The 10,444-nt window shown below is 41.1% G+C and overlaps 1 protein-coding gene across 19 annotated transcripts in view; it reads left to right on the top strand.

The window, feature by feature from the left end:
* LOC109475463 (signal peptide, CUB and EGF-like domain-containing protein 1) overlaps positions 1–10,444 on the top strand; it is a 62,005-nt gene that overhangs the window by 28,480 nt on the left and 23,081 nt on the right. For 13 of the 19 annotated variants that reach the window (XM_019776067.1, XM_019776066.1, XM_019776074.1 and 10 more), the window contains 4 exons: positions 1,243–1,365; positions 6,762–6,899; positions 8,211–8,327; positions 8,685–8,810. In XM_019776067.1, the coding sequence (XP_019631626.1) occupies positions 1,243–1,365; positions 6,762–6,899; positions 8,211–8,327; positions 8,685–8,810 (504 nt within the window). The remainder of the gene's footprint in view (positions 1–1,242; positions 1,366–6,761; positions 6,900–8,210; positions 8,328–8,684; positions 8,811–10,444) is intronic. The other 6 variants (XM_019776068.1, XM_019776070.1, XM_019776071.1 and 3 more) reach the window with 6 other exon arrangements.

Raw genomic sequence — 10,444 nt, 5'->3', positions numbered from 1 at the left:
TGGAATCAATTGCACAACAAAAAACTTTATTTTCTAAGAATTATTGTGTATTGTTGATCATGAGTTAAGAAAATATTTAGATATGATCATGGACACTATTTTCCACAAAGGATACATAATAATTATTAATGTGTTAAGTTTAACATAAAATAGTGTTTATAATAATATAGATTTACTGTTGAGATTAGTACTGTATCGTTGTAACTTAGCCAATGTATTAAGCCGCCTTGCTTAGCCAAACCATCTGTTCTGTATATAATTATGGGTATTTTGTGGCTTGAGTTGTCAAATCAGTCGCCAGTCAGTCTCTCTGCACAGTGTTACACAACATGGATAATCATGAAAATCATAGTGAACATTATTGGAGGCTTGCCATATTGTCGCAGCCTAATCACCTTCAAAAAGGGCCTGGCAGGGGGCTAATCACACGTTTATCCCAGATATGTCCAAATAATGGGCTTCGGTTAGGAAACAATCCAAAAGGACTTTGTGGAATGGTCTGTACTCTGTAATTGTCGGATGAGTTATAGGTTGTTGTTACACTTGTAACGACTGCCTTGTGTGTGAATTTGGCAAGCAGGTCGTTCTCAGACCCTTTGATAAATCACATCTTGTAGGAACTGTCTGGATTTCTCAAGCTGTCTTGAAACAAAAAAGGTGACTTTTTGAACTTCCTACAAAATGGATTATAAATGAATTCAGTAGGACTGTTCTCCTAATACAAATGTACTTATACATGTACTTGTAAAATTATTAACGTTCAGATAAAAAAAATATTCGACATCAATATCAGGATGTAGGATCACACAATGCATCTTTTACCCAACATGATTTTTACTCAGTATAGAGTATTACTGTGCATGTGCAAGTGTGGACAGTAGAGTAAAGAAAACACACAAGTCTGTGACCTGGAAAATTCTCTGCAACTTTGTTCAACAGCTCCCCCTTTGACTATTGTTGGTATTGCATAAAAGTATTGCCCCGGGGATGCAAGGAATTGTGAGTGTTGATTTATGTTGATTCCTGCTAAATATTGGGATCAGTGATGGTAACACCAACTGAGAACAACGTTTGGTTGTGAAAGAATCTCTTTCTCTACACTCTTCAGTTTCAGCTATCAAATCCATCCTTCTTTGCCATGCAAATTGACTCTTGTGTATCATTTAGGTAACCACTGAAATTCTTTTATATCAAACAATGATGTACATGTGTATAGAATGGTGATACAATTAATTGTTTCAGATGAGGACGAGTGTGCAGTGAATAACGGGGGCTGTGTACACGAGTGTACCAACACGCAAGGGAACTACCGCTGTGACTGCTACGATGGATTCATGTTGCACGACGATGGACACAACTGTATCGGTCAGTGGGACATTTCATGAGAAGATGACCCTTTTTATACAGAAGAGACACAGTACCAGTACTGAGAAAGCTTACTGTAACTTTGCTTTAAAGTAAGGATTAGGTATTTAAATCTACTGAGCTGTACATACGTGTAGGTTCCCACTTCCAGGAGAACCACATCTTGAGCATGTTAAACTTAAAGAACCTGCAACACTTCTCAGAAAGAGTAGAAGTACACTCAGCCATGTGGTGGTTCTGACCAATTAGTCTATAATTGAACAATGTATTGATCAACTCTACCTCAGGCATAAAAATGTGTCTGACGCAGAGTTAGAGGTAAGAAATGTTGTTACTGCTGGCAGGTAATTCGACACAAAATGTACAATGTCCACACACAACAGGGTTTTGTGGAGAACCCAAGCAGGCTATTTAGCTGACCCAATAGTCACTCAAGGAAAGCAAATGAGTCCCAGGCCCCCAGTCTCCTATTTTCCACATTCTGCATGCTGTCAACACCTTTCAGCCCTACCCTTTCTATGCAGCATAGTCTGGAGCCCAGGAGAACTGGAGGGAAGGGTTGTATTGCTGGAGAGGTCCCAAGTTCTCACAGTTGTATGTTGGCTGCTTGCCTTCAGAGGCAGATGGCTTGTCAATCATACTCAGTAAGCACTTCTCGAGTATTCTTTTCCTCCAATTAACTTCTGTATTTAGACATGTTCAAGTCCAGCATTCCAGAATGAACAATGTCAGATTCCGTACATTTTAGTCGAGCAGGACAATACACATGTACAAGGTTTGTGTGTCAGCTTTCGTTTGCTTTGACGTCTCCATCTTCAACACCTGAAGCAAGGTTGAACTGTGATTTCCAACACAAATGTTGGACTTACTCTGTCAAATGTTTGATAGGGTAAGTCAATTTTGTTGGAAATTATGATTCAACCTTTCCCTTTCAGGGAGACAATTGCAATAGTGTACTACTTCCTAAAATACTGAATTCTAATTAAGACTATTAAAAGCAGTGTGAACCAGGTCCTTTTGACATTTAATACCACGTACAAAAGGGATAGAAACACCAAAATTCGATGAAGGATGTTGAAAAATTTGTCTCCGCTTCACTTAAAGAGCAAGGAACTGCTGCCTGTCTGTTCAAGTGTCTGAAGTGGTTACGTACAGGGGTGGAGCTGTAAGTATCAGCCCGACGCTTGCTAAGAAGTTCCGTCACCACCTCTAATGCCGCTCCTTCCCAAGAATTCAGCATATCCCTCAAGAAGTCTTTAATTGGCTGGAAAGTGAGGAGTGAGGAAGCCAAGATCTGGCATTCTTCCCTTCACCCAGGGCGACATCTTCACTGGGTGACACTTCAACCTGTCTTAAAGCAATCTGAAGTATTTTCAAAATTTGTGAATCACAGATATGGTTCAATGTCATATTTTTAAACCAGCTATACATATGTGAAGATTTTCTGCAGATGGCTTAGACTCGTACATGTACATTGTATACATGCCACACAGTTTAAAAGTCTATCAGTGAATATCCCGATAGGTTTGAAACATGTGCAGATGTCAGAAGCTGGAGGTTTGATTGTGAAAGATTATGGCAAACTACTTAGTTTTACTAATCTCTTGCAGCCAACTTTGATTGTGTTTTACTAAGTTCTTTTAACCTAAACCAGTTATTCTTGCCCTAGTTTTACGACATCGTATTAATGCTACAGTAATCTGGTTTATCCATGGAGATTGGCTAGCCTTAATACAGTATCAAGTGGCTGTATAAACCCAAGGTCAGCTTTATTACTGTGACCTTGCAGCAAGTGAATCTCACATTCCTGGTGCAAAGAGCCTTAAGTGTGACCTGATTCACTAAGGTGCGGAATTCACAGGTTCTATGTGAAATCTTAATTTGACCCAAGCTGAGGAGTGACATTACCAAGCAGACACAGTGGTTGCTAATTGCAGGATTAAGTTACCCTCCAAAAAAATGTAGACATGGAAAATATCCACAACATTCATAGACGATCTGTGCCTTTCTGAAATTCAGCTCTTTTTATGCATAATGTATAACTACTATAATGGTGCATTACTGTCACTTTTGTGTCATCACACAAGTTTGTAGTATAGAGACTAGTCTGGATTTTTGCTTTGGTGGTTGATCATTGGAAAAGTTTATAGGCTAAAGGCTGAATGGACAAAGCCAGGTATGTAGAATAAAATCACCACTGCACTCATCATTTACAGCATGTCTTACCAAAAATTGTATCAAATGTAGGTCAGTTCAGCCACCCAATACTCTAATTAGAACTGCATTTTTTCAACCTTTTCCTAAAAGTTGATGTCCTTGCTTTGTTGTAGAACAGCAATGTATACCATTTGTATACACACTTTTCCAAAGCAGGTACTTCAGCTGGTCACCTTGATCAGGTGTTAAAGTGGTCATCTTCATGAAGCAAACTGTAAGAATTAGTAAAATAATGATGTAACATTGTTAGGTTATACCATGCCAGATGAAATACAGAAATTCTGAATTTTCTATTCAATTTCATTTTCAAAAGAATCTTAAGAATCCCACTTGGACTAAGTGCTATGGCCAAGCTCCGGATGCAATAAAGAAGCTTGTTCGGATTTAAGAAGACTCTGGTTTCTCCTGAAAACTCTTGTAGGGCCTTTAACTGGTCCCAGTCTAAACAGGGTCTCAGTGGATTGTCCTCCCTGGATCCTTTTCCTACGACCTGCGGAAACCACATACGCATGACAGCCTTTTTACATGCTTGGAATATCTCAGATGTTGCCTTCGATTAGGGGCTTAACTAAAAAGGTCCAGAATTGGGTGTTAATTTGTTTTCAGTGGTCTTTAACCACCGTTGTGTGCAACCCTTCCCAGGTCTTCCTGCGGAGTAATTGATGAGGTGGGGACTGAAAGTATCAAGATAAATCTCCGTCTGAGCCCTTCAAGACACTTTGTTTACAGCTTTGGCAGGAGTCTTTATTCCTTAAGTAGTCTAGACTAACCAAGCTATCACTGGTTAATGAGAGAATCTTTTTCCTACTTTGAACATGAATTGAAAGTACTCAAGAATCTTAGTTGAACAAATATGGGGGACTGAGTGCAGTTTTGAATTGCCGCATGTTTATTTGAACTTATAAGAGGTTCTAGAAAAAAGAAAAAAAAAGGAAGGTCAATTTCAGGAAGGAAAAAGTACTTAGCGATCAGGCCGTAGCTGGTAGTATGTTAGTAGTTGAATTTTTGAAAGACTGATCGTTAGGAGCAGACGGGGCAAAATAACTTATGTCTTAGTCAATACACTGACCAGTTACTGACAATAAAACTTTTATTGCCCAGTATCAGGTGCTACCACAATACTAGAGTACACATCTAGTAGACACTGCTAGATATCATCAGACAATGATATCTTCATCCTTATGATTATACTATTACACTGTAACTTTCTGTCTCTGGTCAACATACAAAAGAAACAGTGAGGTAGGCCAGATAAAGCCTACTTGTCAGGATAATTGTGTTCAGGCCTTGGTAAGTATTCGGAACATTTTAAGTGGATTTCCCACATTTCTGATGGATAGAACACTCTGCCTGTTTAATGAAAAGAAGCCCCTTTTCCTGGGAATTTGTACTCTGTTGCCCTGTAGGAAATGTAAGCTACACATGAATGATTTGCAAAAATGGTCTACCAGTCCATATACAATACATGTGGAATACATGTATTGCGCGTGCAATAGGGTACATAAACACAGTCACCTAAAACTACACATTGCCCGTTGAACGACCAAGATTTGAAAAAATGGTCTAACAGTCCATATACAATACATGTGGAATACATGTATTGCACGTGCAATAGGGTACATAAACACAGTTACCTATAACTATGATAAGTGTAATACATATGTGCAACAGTTTCAGAAAGACCTATGGTGCTTGGGTATGGAGGACAGAAAAAAATGCATTCCCATCTGTCTAATCAACCCCTTCTTTCTTGTAATATAGGACATTTGCAGAATCTGATCCATTTCAAACCTTGTCCCTGCTGCCTTAATTAATACCATAGCTGTGCATAGAGAATTGGTAGCCAATTGCAAAAGGCTACTCATAGTGCTAAAGTCAATGTGCGTTTGTCCCGTTGACCTCCATGAAAAGTGGTTGTTGAATGTTAGTTGTTCAAGGTTAAATAAAGGCACAACAACACTCTGGTCGGATGGCAATTATTCCTAGTTTACAGTTAGACAGTGTATCAGAGAAGTATTGGGATTGGGCAGCTAACATTTATTAAGTCTAGTATGAGAGGCAAAACATATTCTTAATTGGGATATTCTATCAAGGAAATGGTTTTGGCATTTTGCTATTGATATCACCTGAAAATGTATGCAACTTTCTTAGAACTCTCACAACTGACTCATCAACTGTTTTTTGCCCTTCCTGTTGTAACCCAAAGCATTTGGTCCGTGTTTCCTACAATACCTTAAGCTTTTTGGCAAAGAAGTGAGTCATGGTGAAAGCTATTGACATTCTGCTCGCACGCTCATGGCTTTCTCCCACAGCCATGGGGCTCTTGACCTGCCCTACAGATAACATCCCAGTCAATCTGTCCGCACTTGTAGGGGAAATAAACTCTGTCAGGGGCAGGAAAAATAAACACGCCATTATGCAGTGGTTTATTTTCACTTCAAGGAGAATTTGCCAACTTGACATTTTGGAAACAGTAAGTAGAACAAGCTGAGGGACGTGAGCTGGCACAAATCCAGTGTAGACAGGTCCAACGTTATGATGTAAAGCCTTCATACATACCAGGATGACTGTATGGTGTTTTTTGATGAAAAATAGAAATATCTTTTGCCGTTAGCATCCTAGCCTGGGAGCCATCTGATTTGCTACAGGTCTCTGGATGGCACCCAGGCTATTGACCTCCTAAGCCAAGGCAGTAATGCAAAAAGTGCCATCCCTCTTGAAAGGAACATTCAGACACAACCATCAAAGTGTCATGAGGGTACACTGCAGATCAAAAAAAGAACTGCACTAGCTGACAGTGGGAGGATAAAAAAAATTATTCATCCAAAATTGATTTAAGAAAGAATTATAACATTAAAAGAAAGATAGATCTTTCAAGAAATCAGTGAGATTGGACTTCCAGGAAGTATTGGGGATTTTCGTGACCTTCCAGGTCATCCCATTTTATATGTCTGACTTTTTGACCTGTTATTTTGCCTGTCAATTGTCCCCCATGCATGTCAACCTCCTCTCTCCAGATGAACACTCAGATACACCCACACCTCAGCCACCCAAACCCTCTGTACCTTGATCATGAAGTAAGTATGGTCATTACATCAAGGTAAAGCCTCCATATACAATATCATATAACTTTGTTTCCATTGATTGAACTTGCCCTGTACTGTTTTTCCCTGTCTCAGATGTGGATGAGTGTGCAGTAAACCGCGGCGGTTGTCAGCAGATCTGTCTGAACAACATGGGGAGTTATGAGTGCCTGTGTAGTGCAGACTTCGTCCTGAGCGACAACGGCCACACCTGTATCAGTAACAAAGGTAGTGGTGAGCACAAATTCTATGGTTCTGGTGCTAAGGTTCAGATAAGTGAGCTAAGTTGTTGTGCATTTTATATGTTTGTAAACTCCTCACCATGATGGTTGGTGATGTGCCATTAGCATCATGCCAATCATTTAATTGGAGTGATGGTTTGAAATTACTGGATAGACTTTACCAGAATTATGAAGTTTGTGTAAAAAAGAGGATATTCCTCAGACAGTGTACAAACTGTTTGAAGAGTAACACCCCCTTCCACCAGAGGCTTCAGCTGCTTAGTGACCATGTATTTGACAGATCCCTGAACAAATTACATAGACAACAAGTCTCTTAATGTTTTGTTGTTTTTCCAAATCATAATACTTTTGCATTGTGCATCATATTCCAATTATGAAATCAAAGGTCACACAAGTCCAATTTTAGTAGCTCAATGGTTGCTCAGTGATTGCCATCTATTGGAAAGGGGGTCCAAAAGAGATCTGGAGGATGTGGGAGGTAGAAAAATGATTGCCTTGTAGTTGTTTGACTGAAAACCCCTGAAGTTAGTAGTGTCAGCAGCAGGTGAGTAGGGCTTCTGGCTGGTGCTGTCACCAAGTGCTGATGTCCGTGTAGAAGCTGACACCGCGCAGTGTGAACCTCGTCAGTCCTGCAGCTTCATCTGGATGTTGACAAGGACTCGCACAAACACAGCCAAGTTTTGTCTATAAACCCTGCACTTTACCCCAGTAACCCATGGCCAGCCCCTGCCTGCCACTCAGTACAGCCCACAGCAAAGGATAAGTGCCATTTGCTATATGGCAAATGATTCTGATGTGTTTTGCTATGAATATTAAGTGAGAAACATGTGAAAATCAGTATTCTACATGTACAAATGTACTGGTTATTTGGACAAAATTGTTGAGTTGTTGGTTTATGGTCAAGTGAAAGGTCATTGAGAAATAATCATACAATACATTCAAATGTCACCTTTGAAACTATTATATAAAGTTGCTAAGTGTAAAGAAGAGGATAAAGGTTTTGAGATCATATAGGTTATATAGAGAAGTTTATTGCAAATTCATGCCCGGGGGGCTAATTGCAGATTACAGACATAAAAGAACAATGAAACGTAGTATAAAATAACTAAAATCTACATGATGAAAGGTAGTTGTCTAGAGCTATAGCTATGTCTAAAACTATGTCTAAGGGGTTTGACTTCTCTTTCTTAGACTATGGAAGACAAGGAGGTACAGAGTGTTGGTTTCACCACAATGAAATGAAGGTACAGGGTATTTTGAATCCTTCTGGCCATGCAGTCAGGATGTTGTGATGTTGTTCTAGGGAACTGTAAGAAGCAGGAACATGGCTGTGCCCACATCTGCCAGGAGACCAACAGGGGAACCATCTGCCAATGCAGGCCTGGCTTTGAACTAGCTCCCAACAGGAAGGACTGTATAGGTACAATGTTCTACATAATGTGTTTACGCTGCTACACTAGTACTGTATGTAGACAATTCATACAGAGTTGGCTCATTTATGGGTATGACATTGCCACATGCCCAATGAAGTGTTTATTGTTACATAATGAGCCCTTCCACCTTCATCAAAATTTCTTTTTCATTGGTTGAATCATTAATTGCCATGCTATCATTGGTTGAAGTGCTAATTGAGATAGACAGTCAGCATTGGTCTATTTTGTCTGGCCAAGCAAGTTAAAAGATGAGTTTAAAGCCCAAATTTAAAACGGTTTTAATGTACATAGCTTTTGAGGTTTGATAATGACATGTCCAGCAATTTTCCTCTTCCCTGCTGCAGTGACATGTTCCCATGGAAATGGAGGCTGTCAGCATGAGTGCCAGGATACAGACAATGGTCCCGTCTGCACCTGTCACCTCAACTATCTCCTGGCCTCTGATGGCAAGACTTGTATAGGTGAGTCTGGTAAGACACCATTCTTTATTCTCAGTGGACATTCACAGTGCATTAATACAATACATGTACCAGTGCTACCAATTGATATTGGAATATAACAGTTCCTGGAAACGTCCACCATCATGGTAAGAAATACCTGACACATCATACCAGTTGAAATTGACTTGGCACCTGTCAGCTCTGGGTTCACCTGTTGACCAGTTCTAGAAAGTGAATGCTTTTAGGGTCCTGGAGAGTTCTTTATCCCTGTGTAGAAGACCTCAGACCCAGCAGGTCCACTGTTATTCAAAAGAGCCATCTAGTGGTGAGAGCCAGAACTGTATGAGCTCAATTCTCATCCTGTGCCAAACACTGCTTCATACATGTGACATTCCCACTGATGTTTGAATATCCAGGACATGCTGCAGTCAAAATAGCTGCCAAAGAAATGATCCTCAGAAAATAAATGCATACCGACATAAAGCCCTGCTTGCACTGTCTGAAATAGGAATCCAACACCTCTGGTATGCTGCATGTGTCACCCTTCCCTGAGTTCCATACACCTGATAAAGTGGTGTAAGCAGGTCCTTAGTAACAGGAGGAATTCCAGATATCATGTCTAAACAAATCACGGCAAGTCAGTCAAGTACCATATAAGTGCAGGCCTGTATGTGCGGTGTATGGTACCAGTGAAAATGTGGAAAAGGCAGAGTGAGTTTCGTTTGAGTTCTGTGCGCCAAGTTACCTTTTCCCCAGGCGGGATGTATGTTGTGCATCTATCTGATGTCCTGCACGTGGTATGTGTGTTTAACTTTGTTGAGGATTGACACAGACAAGGCTTGAAAGGCAATATTGACACAGTGGCAGGCTGGCCCGCAGTGTTTGTTTCTCTGAGCTGTCCAACTGAGATGTAAGTCATTACAAATTCATTTTCCACCCGGGCGGAAAGGCAGCGGCACTTCAAAAGCCCCAGTCCAGGAGACGGGGCACATCCTCGGCAAACAGTGCGCTCGCAACGGTGTGCCTCCCGTCCTGAATGGTGCCGGGCTTAAGCTATTTCTGCCTTAATACAGCGGGTTTTTGGTTACAAATTGGCAGGCGGGTCTGACAGTTTATGTAGGAGAGTGGAGCGGTGCTGGGCGGCTGGTGGTGCGTGCAGACCTGTGCCGGCTGCGGGCGGTGACGGCCGCCGTTTCCAGTGAACCTGACCTGCCCCCTGCAGACTCCCCGTACAATGCATCCTTTCTAGTCCCCGGGGGGTGCCCAGCTCAGCTGATTGGCAGTTGCACGTTGTCGATATGGGTTGAGCTTTACTCGTGTTGCACTGAGGCCTGAAGACGTACTCCGCAGTGTTTGTGCTTCCTCCTAAGAACCCTTCAGGATTCAGCAGGATTACCACTTCCCTTGTGATGGATACATTCAGAAGACTGGTGCTCCTGACGTGCCTTATCTGCTTGTGTTTTTCCTGGACCAAAGCTAAAGGTAGGTTCCCCTGACTCCCCTCCTCTATAAGCATGCTGCCCATCTGGACTGCAGGATATGTGTATCCTTTTCTGTTTACTTCTCTTGTCCTGCTTGCAAATGTGTCTGCAAATATTGGGGATGTCTACCAAACTTCTTTCTTTGCCTCTTTCGACATTTTGGGGTTAAATATTTCCCGTTGA

The sequence above is a fragment of the Branchiostoma belcheri genome, unplaced genomic scaffold, assembly GCF_001625305.1.
Source record: "Branchiostoma belcheri isolate BF01 breed outbred unplaced genomic scaffold, Haploidv18h27 scaffold34, whole genome shotgun sequence".
Lineage (NCBI taxonomy): Eukaryota > Metazoa > Chordata > Leptocardii > Amphioxiformes > Branchiostomatidae > Branchiostoma > Branchiostoma belcheri.
The sequence above is the reverse complement of the archived record's forward strand: the minus strand, read 5'-3'. Positions and strand labels throughout refer to the sequence as shown.